Here is a 21,327-nt window from a genome sequence, read left to right on the forward strand (position 1 = left end):
TGATTGGAATAATACTTAAACCAGGGACTAACAAAATGGTGGATCTTGAGGCTCAATTCAGGACATAGATACTTCAATTTGATTGAAACAAAATTTCTTGTTTTCTTCTAAGGGTCCATCGAGTTGGGGTAAGATTCGTATTGTCATGAGACAGATTAACAAGAGAAAATCAACTTTAATAGCGTGCATACAGGGAATCCATAGAAATTCCAAAGACAGGCAAAATGAAATATATACATTATTCTGAACTAAGGAGAAGGGGTGTGGGTCTGGGACATGAGAGGAAAAGAATGCAATTCTCAGGGCAATAAGAAGGAGACCAGATGTGTAGTAATTAGATGTTTGTGCTGCCATGAAGATGGGGCACTCAGATAAAATTTATTTCTGCTAATAAACTCTTGTTCTGGGAAAGACCTCCAATTTAGATTCTTTTCAATAGTTAAGGGAGGTGCGGAAGTTTCTCTTGAGGCCTTAGAGTCTCAATTGCCTTCAGCTCAGAGTAATATTCATGCTTAAGTGGTCCACCTTGGCCCATACGGTTGTGAAAAGGAAATTTAAACTGAATATTCACATTTAACAATTGTATCATTTCCATAAAAATCTGAATTTCTGGGAAATGGTAAAAATGGAAAGATCTGCCATCTTGGGTCTCTATTTTCACACGAAGAAAAATAATCTAAGCTCAGTTGCGAGCCGATGATTCTCTTAAATAAGGGCTTAACTAGGACATAATCATCTTCCTGCTCCCTGTAGGCAATTGAGTGTAGATCCCTGATTTATGACCAGATAATCATGGTTATCTGATTTCAAGGCCAGAGAGGGTATAGAAAAAAGGTGATATTATAATATAGAGGAGGAGCCAAAAGATCACAGCAAGAAAGAATCTATGATTTAGAAACTAACAGATTTGTGTGTACTGAAAGATAGCAATGGAAGTGAATAATGCCAAAAGCAAGATATTAAGTAACAGGAAAGGACAAAAGGAGAGGTCTGTCCAAAAAGAAAGCCCTTTTTATAGTGACTAATACCCTTCGATGCTTCCCAACTTGTGAAAATGCTGTGCTGATACTAGAGAAACTCCTAGAGGATAAATTAATTTCACAAAACAGTTTGATTGATGTTGAGAGAATAACCTTTCTCTTAGGCTAAGAAGTGAGGTTAGACTGAGCAGTCATGACCAACGTGATAAAGGATTGGAGGTGGAGGAAATTTATAACCCACTTAGAGTATCTAGGTCCATGTTTCCTTCCCTGTAAAATTAAAGTATAAGACTAGTTGCTCCATACAGCCCCTTTCAGTTCCAACATTCTTTGATTTAAGGAATTAGGAGAGCATTAAAAATATGGTCCGGTACCCTGAGGGCTTTTCTGGTATTTTCATTCTATACGTACTAGTGCCTCCACCTAGAGTACAAAGTGGGAAATGTTCTTCTTTCAAGGCTACTACTCACTTTGACTCCCCCTTGGACTCTAAGTGACCTCCCTTTCCTCCTCATTCTTTGTTCAGACTTTCTAACCCTCCACCCTAGTTAAAACAATTCAGTGCCTGCAGAGCCTCTGGGTAGTCTCTCTGATAAAAAGAAAGATACATAAAAAAAGTTTCTTATTTAGTGGGTATGAATCAATACACACTTAAGCCTGGAAAGGAAGAAAGGCAAGGTTAAACTGATGAATTGCGATCAATTCAAAAATCCAATCCAATCTGACTTTTTACTAAATGTACTTCTACTTAAAAAATGTTAAATTGTATTTTCTTGGCATATATTTTCTACAGCATGTTAATACAAAATATTCTTTACCTTGTGCTTGGATCTAGTGTTGATACTAGAACGATGAGCTATTGTAATAGAAAGCATTTAGTCTCACCCAGCCTTAGTAAGTCCCCTCACGCTTATTTATTTATTTTTATTTATTATTTTTTTAAAGATTTATTTATTTATTCATGAAAGAGAGAGAGGCAGAGGGAGAAGCAGGCTCCATGCAGGGAGCCTGATGTGGGACTTGATCCTGGGACTCCAGGATCACGACCTGGGCCGAAGGCATGTGCTAAACTGCTAAGCCACCCAGGGATCCCCCTCTCATGCTTATTTAAACTCTCTACTGGCTTTGTGTCTTAAGCTTTGCAATGGAAATAATATTGGCCCCTCCTTCACAGTGTGCTGTGTTACATGAAATCAAGTTAACCTGGCACCATGCCTCAACGGGTCATCGACTAGGTTCTCAAGGAATGAATTTCAGGTTTCATCTCGAGTTTACTCTGAGGCCTGTGGTATTGCTTATGCTGGCTGGTTCTTGACCCAGAATGCTGTCTTATTCACTTTAGTTTTCTGCCTCTACCTACCTGCCCTACTTACTTTTTCTGAGTGAATTGGCTTACCAAGTTGGAAACACCAATGTGTGCTTTTAGGACTACCGTACTCTTGCTTTTTTAAAAAAACGGTAATTTGCAAAATGTCAATTGCAATTAAAAATAGTATTCAAGGCTCCCTTCAAGAAAGAAATTCTCTCATACCATTTGGCTAGCAATTTGCTTCCTGGATTTCGCTCTTCACAGATTGGAGAATGAGAATGTCCTTGTGAGAGGGAAGGGAGAGATAGCTACCCTAAACCCATCGGTAGGGGTGCTTAGAATTTCATTAGTTTATTAATTCATCCTATTAACAATATTTACTGAGTTACCATTAGGGGGAAGCATTAATTTGTGTTCTGAGAGCAAAAGAAATAACTGACACAAAAAATGATTATTGCTTTTACTTACGGAAGACAAAATATTAAAGGACAAAAAAAGACTATAAGATTGAATGGGATAGCAGTGGGATGAGTTTTGAAATGAATAGTTGTATCAGTCAACTAACCCCACAAAAATGCTCATTACAAACTACCCTACAGCTCTGTTACTTCAAAGAAACTATTTAATCCTGTTCATATGTGACTTAGCTCAGGTGACTCTGCTTTAAGCTCAGGAAGCTCTGCTTCACACTGCAGGCTTGCAAGACAGCTAGTTTGGCTTTGACTCATATTTCTCCTCATTTGGGGACCATCCAGGAAAAGTTCTTGTGACAGTGGCAGAGGAGCAAGGAGGCAAGCCCCAGGCTGCAAACATCAAGTCTTTGTTTTCCTAATGTCTGCTAACATCCCCTTAACTGAGCAAGCCTAATGGCTGAAGTCGTGGTCAGAGAGTGGGAAAGTACCTTCCACCCACTCTGGGAGGAAGCAGAAATGAGCATTTGCTAAATAATAATCTAATTACAGGGATCCCTGGGTGGCGCAGCGGTTTGGCGCCTGCCTTTGGCCCAGGGCGCGATCCTGCAGACCCAGGATCGAATCCCACGTCAGGCTCCCGGTGCATGGAGCCTGCTTCTCCCTCTGCCTGTGTCTCTGCCTCTCTCTCTCTCTCTGTGACTATCATAAATAATAAATAAAAATTTTAAAAAAATTAAAAAAATCTAATTACAATGTTCATTGACAATCTTTGAGGAGGGGCGCCTGGGTGGCTTGAGCAACTGTCTTTGACATCTGCCTGCGGCTCAGGGCATGATTCCGTGATCCTGGGATCGAGTCCTGCATCGGGCTCCCCACAGGGAGCCTACTTCTCCCTCTGCCTGTGTCTCTGCCTCTCTGTGTCTCTCATGAATAAATAAATAAATCTTCTTTTTTTTTTTAAAGAAAATCTTTGAGGAAAAAGATTGGCCTTTTGAGGAAGAGCCAGAAGGCCAGTGTGCTTGAGATACAAGACAGAAGGGAAGAATGGTAGGTAGGGTATGGCTGTAGAGATGGAGACAGTGTCACACTCCAGAACATATAAGCCACAGACAGAAATTGATTCAAAGTTTAGTAGGATCCAGACAAGAAGTTTTAAGCAGAGGGTGACAAGAATGCGTTTGCATTAAAAACAAAACTTTTCTGGCTACTGTGTGGTGGTTACATTGAAATAGATCAAGACTGTCAGTAGGGACACTATTTGAGTGGCTCTTGCTGTAGCTCGGAGGAGCAGTAATGGCTTAGACTACAAGTTACCTGGATATGATAATGGAGTAAGGAAAAGCACTTGGATTTGGAATACATATTGGTGGCAGACCTACACCTTGGGGTGTTTTGCTATCTTGGAAATGGTAGGGAGTAAGAAAAAATTATAAGTCTCTTCCAGTTTTTGATCAATGCAATTTAGTGAACAATGGTCCTGCTAACTGAAATGGAGAACGCTAGAAGAGAAGGATAGCTTTAGGAAGGTGTTTGGAGGAATCAAAAGTTTTGTTTTGGAGAGTTGAGTTTGCCTAATGATTCTCCAGGTAGAGCTGCTGAGGATGTGATTGGTCATACGATCTGGGTAGTCAAAGGTACAATTTGGGAAGTTATTAGGTAATAGAGTTTAAAGCAATGAGACTTATCAGGCCACCAGGGAAATAATCTAAATTGAGACAAAGAAGACCAAGGAATACTAATAACATAAATCATTATGTTCCAAATTCAACATCTAATATCTTCCTAATATAAAGAAAGAAAAAGTGTTTCACTAAATCTGCTCCTAGCAAATGGTAGCTCAAGTGCATCTGTTCTGATTTGGGTGTTACAGGTGCTACAGAAATGTTCTTAGACTTTGTAACACTAAAAAACATTAAACTTTGACTTTCAACCTTAAAAAAAAAAGAGATAAAATTTTTCTTTCAATAAAAATCCATCCTATTCTTTAGAACTACATTCTAGTTTGTAAAAAGTAAGTAAAATAAAAGAGGAAGGACTTTTTTTTTCTGTAATGCTTTCATCTTGCTCTTACTCTAAAAGGGAACTTGTAAGGACAACTCCTTACTTGAGTATTACATGTAGCGAGAGGTGATTTATTTTTTTATTTATTTTTTATAGCTGTTCAATTTGCCAACATATAGAATATCACCCAGTGCTCATCCCATCAAGTGCCCCCCACAGACAGTGCCTGTCACCCTGTCACTCCCCCCCCCTCGCCCATCTCCCTTTCTACCACCCCTTGTTCGTTTCCCAGAGTTAGGAGTGAGAGAGGTGATTTTTGTGAGCATCTCAATATTTTGATATAAGAAACAAGATTTGATATGAGATATGAGAAACAAGACTATATGAGATGAGAAACAAGATTATAAGTGAGATCAGCAGTAACTGCAATGTGCAGCATCCTTAGTTAAATATGGCAGCTCATTAACACGTGGATTCCAGGCAAAGCTTGTGTTATAATTGGAGTTTAAGTTGCAAAATATGCTTTGACCGCAAAAGTCCATCATCAATTCTTCCAAGTTAATTACTTTTAAGATTCAAGAGTAGATACAGGAAGAGCCAAAGGGAAATGAGCTGGGAATTTACAGAGATTATGGGCAAGGCATGGTTACACATAGATCAAGAAATGGGGCATTTGGTTTACATTTACCTAAAGTCTCCAATGTCTGGGTTATATGCATTTCAAGTGTAAGATAGTATATGTGGCTGTGGGTGTGGGTGTGTGCATGCACATAACTATCTGTATGTTTAGAAAATGGACTTTAATTGAATGGAAAAATCAATCAAGTTTACAAAGAGATTGACATCATTGTTTGTTCAGATGAATCAGAGTTACAGTTCCAGACCAGAGACTCATTTAGAGGAATGGACTAAACCCACAACTTATCCTAAGCATTCAACTGATGAATGCACATGATCCTAGGATGTTCTTCATAAATAATTTTCAAAAGTTGACTTTCCCAGTCAGGGAAGAAAAGAATGACTAGAGAAAAAGGCAGAGAAAACTGACTTAGGTAAAGACTCACATCAAATATTAAGACTAGTGATAACAAAGGAGTTGTAAATAATTGAAAGATTGCAAAAGAAAGAAATGATTTCAAAACAATTGAAAACATTGTGGCTGAAAGGAGTGTTACATATGGAAGCATGGAAAACTATGTGAGAATTTAAAAATAATTAGTATTTCAGTTCGATTTAGTAGATGGGTATTGAATACTAATAGATTGTAAACGTTGCAAGAATATAATGATGAGTAAGAGTCCTTTCCTTCTAGAAGTTCACAGTAGTAGAGGAGGACAAATAATTTTCCCCATAGACTTCTAGATTCTTGGCTGAGAAACCCAGTAATAAAAGACAGATTAACAGGAGAAAAACAAACTGAAGCTTAATAACATGCCTACAACCTGTGTACATGGGAGATATCCATAGGAGATAACTCCCCCAAATGGCCCAACCCTCCACCTTAAATGACATGTCCAGTTAAAGACAAAAGAAGCTGTTGAGGCGGGTTGAGGGGGCCAAAGAAAAGCACCATAAACAAGTGGAAGGGTGCTGTGCAGATCTAAGACCTTCCCCACTGGATAAGAGTTTCTAGAGATTTAGTTATTCTTCTTCCTGGTACAGAGAGGGAGACAGCCTTACAAATGGAGATTCTCCTTATTAACATCAGTATCTCTGACGAAAAGGTAACTCCTACATGGTTTTCAGAGCTCCTGTATCTACTGTTTCTTGAAAATAACCATTTTGGGGACACCTGGGTGGCTTAGTGGTTGAGCATCTGCCTTTGACTCAGGTCGTGATCCCGGCGTCTTGGGATGGAATCTCTCATCAGCCTCCCTCTGCTTCTCCCTCTGCCTATGTCATGTCTGTTTAGATGAATGCCTTTCTCTCTGTGTCTCTCATGAATGAATAAACAAACAAACAAACAAACAAATAAAACATTTCAAGAGAATCAATATGGCAAAGAGGCAGGCATAATTTGGGGTGACAAATTCTGCTCTCCTTCACATTTCTCCACAAATAGATGAGCAGTTAGCAGACTCTGGGATGAGTAGAAGTAGCTAAAACTCGTTCAGAATTCAAACTTGGAAAGGTTTACTTCTACAGTCTTTACAAAATGAGAGATAATGTCAGAAATAAGAGAAAAGGAGGTCTACAGGAAGATGGAGGGCTGATTCCATGGGGTTGGAAACACCAAAGGGAAAGTTTTAGGTATTAAAATTAAAACTCAAAGTATGAAAAGGCTGGAGAGACCGGGAAGCTGTTAATGGAGATGATGAAGCCTCCAAAGGTACAGGAAGAAATCACCTGGAATGGAAGAGCTCAAGTTGTTGCTGAGCTTTCTCATCTCCAAACTAGGTCTACAGATGACTCTCTCCAAATGCCAATCTTTCAGGCGTTTCTGTTGATTATCTCAAGGCATTAACTAATAAAGGTCTGACTTAGTTCACAGTACAAGCTCTGAAATCTATGTAGGTAGGGACGTTGCCATCTATAGGTCCCCGGAATAAACCTATTTAGACGGATAAAGAGATAAACCTATTTGGAGTTAGCCATGGTGACCTCAGACTGGAAGACCAACACATGAAGATTTTCAAAGGATGGTAGTCAAACTCTGTATTCGTTATTGTAGGGGCTAACTAAATGCTAACAGGATTTTAGGCAAAGCCTTTAAAGTAAAAATGGTTTACCAATCTCCATAGGAAAGTACCTCAAATCCTGCTTTAAAGGCATCATTTGGGTACTTCCTAGAATACTTTTTTTTAAAGATTTTATTTATTGATTCCTGAGAGACACACACAGAGAGAGAGAGAGGCAGAGACACCGGCAGAGGGAGAAGCAGGCTCCATGCAGGGAGCCTGATGCAGCACTCGATCCCAGGACCCTGGGATCACTACCTGAGTCAAAGGCAGATGCTCAACCACTGAGCCACCCAGGCATCCCAAGGGATAACAGATTTTTAAAATACCAGTTGAAGATCAGAAAAAGTTTACCTATATTCATAATCTTACCACAAAAAGTTTCACATTTTTTTCTCCCTAGAAGAAAAATAGTGTCTAGCATCTATTTGATTTTAGATCATTTGACATTAGTTAACATATTTTCCTCCAACTCTTTCAGATTTACTATATATTTTAAACAATTATCAGATTGACAGTATGCAAGTGATATTTTCTCAACATTTTCTTGAGCTTTATTTATTAATCGCTTGAGGAGAATAGGAATCACATTTCCTTTTTACTAGCAGGCTGCTATCACACGTTTTTAAAGATTATTCTTTGTATTTGCAATCCAAAAGCAGATAAAGCAACTAATTTAAATATCACACAAAGCATATAAAGTTCCTCTATTTTTTTTTTCATCAACGTGGCTATAAGAGAATTCTATCACAAAGAGTGAGAAGAAAGTAAATATAATCCTCAGAAATCTAATTAGGTGAAAATAAAAAGCCTTTTAAGCCTCTGTTGCGCCCTCTTGTGGTAGGAAAGCAACTGTTTAGCAGTATATAGTTTCGCATTTCTTTGTCAATTAATGACCTTTGGCATAAGACTTTCAAGTGGGTCATGTTCAATATTGCATTTTACATTAAATTTGCAAAACAAACTAAAAGAAGAATGCCATCCTTTGTTAGATCCCTGAACATCAAATTATACAAATGATTCCTTGCTATTTTAAATAATTATTCAATGTCTGAAATTAAGCTCTTTTCTTACGTTTAAGGTAAAAATAGAGAAGTTAATCTCATTGAATATACCGTAAAATATAAATAAATTCTCTAGAGAAAATAATGCAGATTTTTCTCTATTGTTATTATATGACTGATATACTTAAACAGTAAATAAGTCTCAGACAATGTTCCCTTCAAATATTCACATTCCTAACTGCATCCCCTTTTCAGATCATTCCATGTATCCTGAAATACTTCATGCAAGAAGAAAGCTTCACTCCAAAAGACATTTTGAGCAATTTTTTTTTCTGAGGACCCAGAGATGAAATGAGCATCATTGTCATTTATAAAATACGATGTGGAGACACTGTCTTAGAAATCTGACTTTGGTGGATGGTGATTGTTTAGGACTGTTTCCTTTCCAAAAGGACAATTTCTATGTGACAAATAAGCATTTTTATGACTCTAACAGGGGGAAAAATTGATGTAATGGTAAAAACCAGTAAGAAGGAGATTATAAAAAGAATAGGTTATAGCATCAATGAATCCAAAAGGAGCAGAGCAATGCAGAGGGAAAAGAGTAGTGTATCAGAAAACATCGGTAATATATAATGATACGGATTTCCACCTATCAACACAAATAGTTGTTAGTTGGATTTCATAAACATGACATTGTTTTTCTAAGACATCTAACCAAAGTCAGCATACATAATTCAATCATTCTCTCAGTTACTTAAAATAAAAACTTTCCAATTTGTTAGGAAATAATGTCCTGTTCCTTAGAACTACTGGTCTTTTATTTTTTAATTGTTTTTTTCTTTCTTTCTTTTGTTTTCCAGTTAATCTCTATATCATACCTGATTCTCTGATTATCTTTCACTTTCTTCCTTCTTCTAGCATTCATTGTATAAGACCTATATTCGCCCCTAAACCAGAAAACATTTGCTCCCAAGTGTGGGTTATCAGAAAAGAACCCCAACTCTTTAAGACTCCCAAAGCTTAAGAATCACTGATTTCATACATTCATCTCGGAGACTTTGCTTATATTAGAAATAACAGTTCTCACACTTCACAAAATCAAAATGACAACTTCTTGGAGTCAGAAATGAGAGGAAATGGGGAAAGAGAGGTACTGTAAGTTTTTTTTTTTCCCATTATGCTCTATATGGAATTGCTTTTGAATGACTCCCATGCGTCAGAAATCCAGAGCAACAGTGGCAATTAGGGTAGATGTCACTTTCACTGGAAGTGGGGGAGGTGTGTGGGGGGACAAAGGAAAAGGGGAGGAGGAAGTGGAGAGAGGAGAGGAGGGCACATCCTGAAAAGATAATCCCTGTGCTATCATGACATCATCGTTCTGCATGTATATATAGGGAATGGCCAAAGCATCTCTCAGAGTTCACTTTCCAAGTCAGCTGAAGGCAAGGGGAAACGCTAGAGAAAGCCCCCTTCAGCCTGTCTGTGACGTTTATGGGCTTGGCTTGCTAGAAGGCTCAAGGAGATGATGGCAGGAATGAAAATCCAGCTGGTGTGCATGATACTTCTGGCTTTCAGCTCCTGGAGTCTGTGCTCAGGTAAGCTTAGCTGCATTTCACAATTCCCTGGAGTGATTTCTTTTTGGGTTTTTTTTTTTTTTCACTGTATTGCTACTTATGTTAATGCATCCAGGGAAAAGAGTTTCTACTTTATTCAGGATTTGCTTTCTCAGTGATACAAACTGAGTATATTCTTTCTCTGTCATTATGATTACAAGAACTGAGAGATTTCAATTTCCCTTTTAAATCTGAAAAGTAATCAAAGAGATTTCAATGACACACTTCATGCCCTCCTCTTGGAAGGTAACCACCAGAGTAGAAGCAAAAATGTGTAGAACTTAAATTAGGCTGGTCAAAATCTGATGAGAAGTACAGATGCAGTGCCTGTCAAACTGCAAGCTCACAGTTAAAACCCATTCCTTTCAAAATGCTTTTTCTCATCCTCACCCATTCTCTTAGGAAGCAGAGGCTTCTCCCTCTCCCAGATTATTTTTTTCTTAACTGTGTGTGTATGTTAAGATACAAATGAAGTGAAAACTGATGTTTAATGAGTGAATGAATGAACCGTTATTTATAGAAAATTATTCCTAAAAATATAAAAATACTCCAAGTACTGTTAGACAATACATCTTGTATAGTCCTTCTATGTGACAAATAAGCATAGTATTAATTTAGTTTTTTTCATGTTAAGTTGATACAAAATGTAATTGGAAAATTGGCATGTTTATATCAATGTTTTGCATGTGATATCTAAGAAGCCATGTATTGCTAAAGATCTATCTATAGCTTACCTTGAAAATAAGACTTGAATTTAAAAGAGTAACATGAAATGTTATAATATTGCAATATCACATCAAAGTGGAAAAAAACATAGGGGATAAATGCAGCAAAAATCATTTCACCTGTTTTATACTTTTTATTTTATAAATATGACATTGAAATGTTTAATCCAGACTCCTGCTATGATCTTATTTAAATTTCGAAACTAAATCTGGCAGAAGATATAAATGTTAGCAATTTTTTTATTTCTTTTGATCATGAGAAAAAAAGATCTTGAGCTTCTAGGTTCACAAAACTTTTAATGGTATAAATACCAAATTTTCTACAGTTATGATTTTATCTATTACATGAGGTTAAGGGTATATTTAGAGCATATGAAAAAAAATTGGGTTATTGATTAAACACTGTGTTTACTAACTCTTGAATCTTCTTGGTCTGATAAGTCAAAATCTGTAGGGATTTTGGTATACAGTGTTCCTACCTAAATGGCTAAAGGAATTTGTCATTCTCTTGAGAAACAGACTGGGCTTTGAGCAAATAGGAGAAAAAGACCTCTGGTGTAATTTAGGTCTGGATACAATTTAACAAATGCTTTCTCTAAGTGTGACACTTCTTTTTATTAAGAGTGTGTACTTCAGGGAAGATGGTCATTTTAACATTTGCTTTGTTTTATGACAGACCAGTGAGTATGAATTAAGTCATGTAATTATGGTCTTCTATAACTTTATTCCTATTACTAGTAGTATTTTTCTAAAGTTTTCTTCTCTGCTATATATTGACTAGGGGAAATTGGAAAGGATGTCCTAATAAAAGTCAGAGGTTCATTTTCAACACAAGTACACATGTATTGATGGACAATTCCACTTTGGCTTACCCAATCTGCTTAATAGCTTGTGATAAAATAGCTAAGTACACATAACTCTAAGTTCTTCATTTAAAGTAAAAAAACAAACCTTTCAAAGTGTGTTTTGTAAAATAACATCTCAAGTTGACTAAATCTCAGTATCTTTCTTATCCTAAAATTATCGGTAAACAATCCCTTTGGTTTTGTCTTGAAAAAGCATCATGTACACATCTTTCATTATGTTGTTTTTAAAATATCAATATGCATATATTCTATATATGTAAACTATTGCTGGTAAAAATTAACCAGCATTTTTGATGAAATCTTTAATATGATACAATCAGTTTTTTAAAGAAAAATACTGAGATTCAGAGATTAAACAACTCAATACATCAATAACTCTTTTGACATATAATCATGTGTTTATTTTCTTAGAAGTGCTTTTATTATTCTAGCTGCCTGTTAGCCCAAAATAAAACCATAATTATTTTTTTCTGAATATTATTTTAAGGATAATAAATGCATAGAAAAACAATAATCCTCTAAGACTAATTTTTTTGAGATTAATCTAAAATCTGTAGGTTACAATATAATTATTTGATATATGATTATATAGTAAACATGTGGTTTTGATTTTACTCAGATTCAGAAGAGGAAATGAAAGCATTAGAAGCAGATTTATTGACCAATATGCATACATCAAAGGTAACTTTTTCTTTTCTTTAACCAAGAATTGAAAAGCATATAAGTTCTCATTATGAACATGATGTCCTTTTCCTACAGTTAATAACTTCCCATTAAGACTAAAAAGTTCATCGACAAGCATTTCCTTTTTTCAGGAAACTTTTCCTTGAGTTCAAAGGAGTTAAGGGTGTTGATGCGAAAGGAAAAGAAATTATAGTGACTATCCATCAGTATATTGCAACTTTAATTAGGTAGTCACATATTATTTATGCGGAGATGACAATGTATTTAAAGGAATCCTGTTTCCACTCCTATCACAATGTGTGCAGCAGAAGGTATGCCTTCCGTTAAATAGATGCAGGAAAACGAAGAGACATTTTAGCCTTTTTTCTTATATTGGGAAGAGTAAAATGGAGTTCTAAATTAAAAACCTCCTAGTCGTTTACATTAAATCCGACTAGATTTACATTCTCCCTATAACAGAAGTGTCATCTACACTGCATATGTTTTTTACTGAATCAAGTGAAACTTTGCATATCCGACTGTTATTCCTCTCTTGCGGTCTTGAAAACAAGGTTCCTAGATCCCAACCTGTACCTAGAAATAAAACAATTAGAACATACTTGATTACCCTGCTACTACACAGTATTGATTTACCCAGAACAAGTCAATCAGTGTGTATCTAAATGCAGAAACAGAGAACAGAATTTCCAACCAAAAGACGTTTCTCAAGGAAAAATCAAATTTGAGTTGAGGCAGACTCCTGGTATAATTACTACCATAGCACTGGGGTACCAAGGCAGAGGATTCAACAGATGTTATGAGAAGAAGGTAAGTGCTCAAAAATCCTAATTTTTGAAGCAATACTCCAACTCATTCCTGCTACCTCAGGTTTCTCTTCCTTAATTGGATGAGCATGTCCCAGGTACAATGATCCCTATTATACTTGTAGAATTATATATGATAGTGGTTTTGAAGGAGAAATACCCATTTTTGGATGTACTTGAGAGTGTGGGGCATTATTATCTGAAAGCTAACAAAGATATGTTGTCTACAATGATCCTTAAAAGACATTTGGGGAAAATTTAAGTGTGTATATTTTCACCATTGCCCAGATCTACTGAAGTTGAATAGATTAAAACCAAATTCTTTCATTGTTTGGTAGGCTTTCCACCAGGAGAGATCAAATTTAGTTTAGTCATTAAAACTCAATAACAAATAATGACCTTAAGATAATTGATCTTTTGTTTCATATTCTGTCTGAATAGCAATGCTTACAATTACTTCAACTCAAAAATAGGAAAACAAGTAAAGCCAATAGTTTGTGTTTAAAAATGGGGCAGATTGGAATGACTTAGCTTCTCAGTAGAGATTTTACCTCTGCAATTCTAAGTTTACATTGACACGTAAAAATCCTAAATAATCCCCCAAATGTAGTACAGTTGGGGGAGTGCTAGCTACTTTGTGAAAATGTGGAAGTAGGGCTAGGATTTCTTCCCTAGAGTTGCAAGGGAAAAACAATTCCAGTTTATGGAGTGGTTTGGTTTTTCTCTTAAATACATAAAAATACAGGTACAATAACATTTTTCTCTTTTATTTAGTCTTGGAATATATCTCTAAAACAGATCAGGGAAAAAATTGAATCCCATTGCCTCCTTATAACTGAGGAAAGTAAAATACAGTCTATAAGGAGAAGGCACCCAGAAGCATAATTCTTTCAATTTTGCTGCTCGGATAGGAACAAAAAACTCAGCTCACTCCTTATTTTTTTTTCAAAACTACTATTGTTTATTTTTCTCTGGCTTAATTGATTTCTGGTGGGTGTAGAGTTCTATGCAAATGAAAACTCCAAACTTATGATCATTTTAGCTTATGATCATTTATACTACATTTAAAAATGTAAGAGAATAGTATTTGATATTGGTAGAACACCATTATTAAAAGCTTCAGAAAACTTCAGGTTTCTTCTTTCCACTTTAAAGGTAAAATATTTGAGCAATTTCAGTTTTAGAATAAAGCTCTTTAGACATTGAAATACTAGTGTGAAAATTTACTTAACAGACAGTCAAGAGAGAGTCCAAAGCTTGAAAAGTGGAAGATAAATTTTTCTTATAATGTAATTCTCTTTATTACCAGTGCTAGTTTTCATATTGTTCTATTAGGAAAGAGAACTTGGCATAGAAGGCCTTTTTTCAGGATCTCAGAAAGCTGTTACAATGTTGTAATTTTCTATGATCAAACTTAATGCCTTGTATGCAGTAAGAGTTTAATATTTTGGAACTAACAATGGCAATCTAGGATCATTACTAATCCTCACATTTTGTATTCAATTATAAAACTTCAGAACTCCCCCACAAATGACTTTAATTATTTTCAGTTCAGTGAAATATTTGAATTCACAATTTGCAGGACTCATCTGAGTTCAGGGTATTACAGGGAGTGAGTGTTGCCCACATGGATTAAACTCAACTAAGGAGACCAAGGACAGAGCCTGAGGTTGGGACCTAGTTAAGAGGGGGGCTCAAAGGAGCCTGATTTAAAGAAAGAGAGCCTTTGCCATTTTTCTGAATGAAATAGTTGAAACCTTATACAAAATATTCTCAAATACAAGATATCTAACTTAGACACCCTGAAGTCAGTAGAGTTTTCTCTGCTGGGCTTCCTAGGTATGACAGGGACCAATGTGACCTTAAATAATTGTACTATTGAGTCATGTAGTGACTACTTTAACTGGCAGAAAGAAACAGGATGATTAATTCAGTTTCCTCATCCAAAAAAGTAACCAGATAACACAAATCCTGACAGATACTTTACAAATAAAGCATTCTGGGGTCATATTAGTTTGGGGAATATTTGACACTATATTGGCACCATTAAAAAGTTACAATGGGGGCACCTGGCTAGCTCAGTTGGTAGAGCATGTGACTCTTGATCTCGGGGTTGTGAGTTCAAGCCCCATTTTGGGTGTAGAGATTACTCAATAATAATAAATTAAAAAAAATTAAAAGTTACAATAAATATGTGCAAGTAAAAAAGCTCTGAGGATACCTAAGTTCAAGAAATCTTTACAATTTCTTTAAATTTAAGTTTTCCATTGTACTTGACAGGAGAACTCTTTGAAAAACAATGAGTGCAGTGTTCTAAGGAGTACACTTTAGAAAACATTCAATTAGATGATCTACAAAGAACTTTCTAAATGTAAAATCATAGTATCCCATTAACTGGCATGATAAGGTGTTGCTGCCAAACAGTGGAGCATGTCTCTAAGTTTTCCATAACAGAAGAGCTTAAGCAATGGCTGGATAATTGAATTCACAGGGTATGGCTGAAAGGATTTCTAAACTGGCTAAAACCATCCTATGTTATGTTATTATATATCATATTCAAGTCAATATCTTTGTACTCTTATATTTGCATGTTCTTAGGGTAAAATCTTAATCAAAGGGTGTGTACACTTTCCATTTTAACACAAGATATCCTTCAAAAAGTTACAACATTTTACACCCAGACTGACAAATATTTAGAAGAGGAAGTGTCTGTATCCCCATCCCCATGTCCCTAGAACTACACCAAATGAGTGTCCCTGTCCTTTTGAAAGTCTTCTGAGGAAGTGTTGGTGGCCAAGTTGAACATCTTTCCATATATTTCTTCTTTGATAAGGGATTCTGTGACTTGTTTACTCATTTAACTTAAACACAGTTTAAAATTTTTAGTTTTTTTTTTTAAATTGGTGCATTCAGCAGTTTCTTTTTGAAGATCTCTACCTGTATTAAGGATATTAACATTTTGTGGCAGCTTTTACATTAAGGCTGGTCATTTTCCAGAGATGTTCTACACATTTATTTATTTAAAATCATCCTTTTCTTTATGGATTGTGGTTTAGATATTTGCTTAATAATACCTTTCTAGGTTTATAAAACAAACTTTATATATTTAGACACTATTCTACTTTTACTCATTTGTAACTACAGTAAACTACAATAGATCAAGAAAGTTATAACTAGATATAAGTCCAGATTTCCTGATAGCCAATTGTCTCAAGGATTTCAAATGCGAACTCTGTTATACGCTGCTCATTCATTTGTACTTGGACCAATTCGGGGATATTATTTTCTATTCTGTTGGGTTTAATGTTGCCTTTTGCTGAGCCTTTAAAGTACACTTCAGTATCTGGTAGAATAAGTTCCTCCTCATTACCTTTTTATTTTTCTAAATCTTGTTATTCTCACACCTTCATACTTACAAATTAATTATTTTGCCAAATCCCCAACTCCAAAGTCCGGTATCCCCAGGTTTTCCAAATTGGAATTTTTTTTTTCCAAATTGGAATTTTGATTTCCAATTGCATTATAGGGGGGGAGGTAATTCAGAGACAATGGACATGTGATACTGCCATTATTGAATCCTCCCATCGTGGTTGTGTGGTCATTCACATTAGTGTGTGTGTGTGTGTGTGTGTGTGTGTGTGTGTGTTTAGGAAAAATGCATGCTTTCCTTTATGCCATTTGAAATTTTTATTATTTTGCATTTAGGTTCTCCTAAGTCTTTATATTTCCTCACTGATTATTATTGGCACATAGGAAAGTTATTGATGCTAATACTGGTTTCAGACAAGATATAATTAGAAAAAAATGGTAACTCTAATTATTTGTAAATTATTAATTTACAAATAAATAAATTGATCAGCTGTGATGCTGCCTATGAGAACTATTGATGTGTGGAATAGATTAGTGATCTCACACTACTGTAATTGTCCAAATCTGTTAGTATCATCGCAGTCCATGCTCCATTAGACACCAAACTGAAGTGTAGTAAAGAGAATAGTATTTTTAATATTTTCATCTGTGATATATGCATATATGTTTACATATTTATACTCACAATTATTTCTATATTTTTGCTTTGCTCATGTATGTGTGCTTGTGTGCATGTTTATAATTGTATTACATTAAAAAAATAGAATATAAGAGGAATTGGTACTAATAAATTTTGTGATGTAAGGTTACTAAATTAATAGCAGTGTAAATATGAAGCTAGAGTAAGAGATTCTAAAATATAATGGCTTTAATGGCTTAGCATAATGGAAATTAATTTCTTATTTCATATAATACAAGTTTTAATTACCTATTTTTTAATTTTAAGTACCTAATTTTTTTCTATATTTCAGATCAGTAAAGCAAGTGTTTCTTCTTGGAAAATGACCCTGCTAAATGTTTGCAGTTTTGTCAATAACCTGAACAGCCAAGCCGAGGAAACAGGAGAGTTTCGTGAAGAGGAGCTTATTACAAGAAGGAAATTTCCCACTGCCTTGGATGGCTTTAGCTTGGAAGCAATGTTGACAATATACCAGCTCCAAAAAATCTGTCACAGCAGGGCCTTTCAACAATGGGAGGTAAAGCAAAAACAAAATATGAATGTAATTATCGTTATACTAGTTAGCTTTCATTTGTACTGATTTTTTTCTACCCCGATCATTATCATAACAGGAAGAGTTACAGATATTAAAGAAGAATAAACCATGTGTTGAGGTTAACATTCCTTCAGATCTTCAAAGTGTCCTTCAAATATTTGGAGTTTAGCAAAATATTTTTTCTTCAATCTTAAAAGGGGGATATATCTTAAGGCAGATTTGATCCACATGCTTTTATTGTGCTTAGATGGATGGCATACTTAGGCAATTTTTGGTGGGTGCATGCCTATATAATTTAAGAGCTCAAAATGTTTTCTTAGAAACACCAAGTCATGTGTGTTTATAAACAAACACAAAATGAAAGGTTTTACTTGTATTTGAATATATCAGGCAAATAAAACTGGAAAAATCCATATATATGTATTCCTATTTCAATTGAATACATAGATTTCAGGTATCCTTAGCATCTAAACTAGGACCACCACAGCCAACGCAGCCAAAATCCATTATACAGAAAGAACTACACTAAAATAGGATGAAACAGTTGTATTAAATACTATACTAGTGATTTACTGCCTTTGATTTTGGAATAATTGTTTGTTTGAAGGAGGAAAAGAGAAATGAAAATGCTTTAAAGAAAAAAAAATTAAAAATTTTTCCAACAAGGGAACCATTTCTCTCATATTAACCTCTAAGAGAAATCTGCTTAATGATTTGTATTTTGGGTTTACACCAACATGGCAAATCTGAGGGTGCCTTTCCTGCTATATAGCAATCTCTGTAGATGACTATGACAGAGACACCCTGTGGAAAAGAAGAAATGCAAACTAGAACTTCTAGTGTTTATTCTAACTTGTAAACAAAAAGTTGTTTTCTAGATGAAAAACCAAAAAAAAAAAAAACAAAACTAGTTTCAATTTTACTTGATGGACTACTAATCCCTAATTCCAATTCCAGCTAAATAGTTTAGTCTCTAAAATATTGTTTAAGTCAATAAAACTTGAAAAATCCTAATTTTAACATAGGGAAATGTCAAGTGTGTGCTATTTATCCAGGAATTGAAAAGAAAAAAAACCTCAATAAATTATTATACATACAAATCAGGTGCACATACAATTAGAACTTTCACTATTTTAAATGTTTTACAGAGTAATTTAAAATAAAGTGATAATATCATTCAGAACATAATATGAATAATTATAGACTATGTTCATGGAGAAACATAAGATTTAGAAACTAGATTGTCTGCCAGTACCTGTTTTTTCTTCTCTGAAATTGGATGTTATGGGTTGAGATAAAGTACTTGGTGATACAACTCAGTCCATAAGCATTATAATTAAAATTTTAGTCTCCTCTTAGTATTTCTTATGACCCCAAAGTTTAGAGGACAATCACGAACACAAAGACAATTCTTATTTTGAACATTTGTTTTAAAATTTCACATAAATTATGTGCAACATTCTGGGACAAGTTCTTAAACATTTTCTGCTAGCTGAAATTTTTGAATCACACCTGTACCAGAAAAAAAGTGTTCAGAATTAATTTTAGAACGTGGCATATTCAATGAGATAGTAGGGAAGATTCTACATGGAGATGAACTCCCTTAAGTTATGGAATCTGAACTTGTTTCTAATTATTAGGCGCCACAACCTGAAGAGATCTTTACTATTTAAGCAGAGCTTTCACATGCGTGAATTTCTGTCACAACTAAGTTAGGCAGAGCAGGCATTTCTCTCCCTTTGATTAAGAAATGGATCTTTGGAATGGCTTTCAAGTCAAGTTGGTAATTAAGAGGATATAAAATATAAAATCCTGTTGCCTTTTGAGGCTAAACTTGGCTTACTAAATTAAAAACTCTTTATTTGTTGTGATTTATAATATATTTTAATGACATTTTGTCCCTCTGTCATAAATTAAAGCCTGAAAAATCCTCGTAACACAACTAGGTGTGTTACTTCAGTTGGAGGTATTAGTACATGGCCTTGAACAGAGAATTGGGAAAAACCATATCCTATCTCAGTCAGCTGATAGTCATCTGTCCTTGGACAAAACATTTAGTTGCTTTAAACCTCATGTATCTTATCCACATGTGTCTTACAGTCTGAATAGCAAAAGAGGTAAAATGTAAAATGTAGAAAACTCTGAAAGACGTCATGCATGTACGTTTGATTCCTATTGTGCCTATCTTGCAGTTAATCCAGGAAGATGTTCTTGATGCTGGAAATGACAAAAATGAAAAGGAAGAGGTTATAAAGAGAAAAATCCCTTATATTCTGAAACGGCAGCTATATGAGAATAAGCCCAGAAGACCCTACATACTCAAGAGAGGTTCTTACTACTACTGAGAGGATAACTATTTCATTTACATGTGATTGTGATTTATCATCCTTTAATTAAATACCAAATTATATTTGTGTGGTAATGTGACAGAAAACAATTATTGTGTCTCTTCTACAGTTGTGGTTTATTGGATGTGATTTTCTGCATTAATATTAATTGGACTAAATGTTTTAAAATAAACCTAGATCTTGAGCATGACAATGTGTTGCGTGTCATTGGAGTAGGTATTACTTAAGTCACATATAGAATGTCTTGTAATTTTGCAGAGCACTTAATGGGTTGTTTAAACACTCAAAATGTTTGACATTTTAAACCAAATTATAAGGGATTACAATGAGTCCTACAGCAAAGTCTAGCATATATGTCATTGACCCGAAACAAAGTTATAGTACTTCTCTTATCATTTGATTTCTTTTTTTAAGTTGAGAGAACGACATGTTCGTTTCCAAGACTCACATAATCCTCTGAGATATGGGGAAGGTAATAGTGGTAAGATAGGATCATCTTAAAAGAATGATTAATAAACTACTGTTAATTATGCCTATCTTAGTGAATGATCTTCAGCGAAGTTAGTCTTTCTGTTAAATAAACTTAATGACTAATAAAAAGCAGCAAGCTGCTGGAACCATGTTTCTCCCCAAATTTACTTTCATTAGAAGAGTTACCATTTACTGACTTTTTCCCTCATGCTTTGATCCAGTAAATGATAGCTTTATTTTTAATTTCACTGAGGAATTTGTGTGCCTCATATTTTTTCCAAGTAGAAGAACATTTCTGAGGCGGAAGGAATTCTTGAAATAATTCCTCATAAATTTCCTTTAAGACCATACTTAGTTAGGGTCCCATAAGCCCTGACACTCTATACATTCCACCATTAGCAGTGGCTTTTTATATTCTCACCCTTAGAGGGGTCTAGGAAGACCTCTCCTCACAGGGCTGCAACCTAGTTCATATTCATTTATGAAAGAAAATATGAGGATTGAAGTTGTGGAATTAAAGGAGTCTTCAAAACTCCAAGTATTTTTGAAAAGATTTCCTTACCTTTAGGCTAAACTCCAATCAGTAGGATAGAGCAGCAGCATAATAGTCTCTGAGTTTTTCTGGTAATACCATGACTTCTCAAGACCACCACCCAGTTAGTTGTCCTTCACCCTCGTATCAGCTTCAACATTAAGAAGTGCCCAAGGGGGAAAAAAAGTGCCCCAGGGGTAGAGTGGGGGCGGTGCTACATGGTACAGTCACTTAGGTGGCTGACTCTTGATTTTAGCTCAGGTCATGATCTTAGGGTGTTGAGATTGAGCCCCACAGTGTGAGCCCCACATTGG

The 21,327-nt window shown here is 35.3% G+C and overlaps 1 protein-coding gene across 1 annotated transcript; it reads left to right on the forward strand.

Annotated features, from left to right (window-relative positions):
* The first annotated feature begins 9,837 nt into the window (after window positions 1-9,837).
* Window positions 9,838-20,007, forward strand: NTS (neurotensin). The gene is made up of 4 exons (XM_055342121.1): window positions 9,838-9,983; window positions 12,212-12,273; window positions 17,420-17,644; window positions 19,855-20,007. Exons 1-4 carry the CDS (start codon window positions 9,911-9,913, stop codon window positions 20,005-20,007), a joined length of 513 nt encoding a protein of 170 aa, XP_055198096.1. The 5' UTR covers window positions 9,838-9,910.
* The last annotated feature ends 1,320 nt before the right edge of the window (window positions 20,008-21,327 follow it).

The sequence above is a fragment of the Nyctereutes procyonoides genome, unplaced genomic scaffold (assembly GCF_905146905.1).
Source record: "Nyctereutes procyonoides isolate TBG_1078 unplaced genomic scaffold, NYPRO_anot_genome, whole genome shotgun sequence".
Taxonomy (NCBI): domain Eukaryota; kingdom Metazoa; phylum Chordata; class Mammalia; order Carnivora; family Canidae; genus Nyctereutes; species Nyctereutes procyonoides.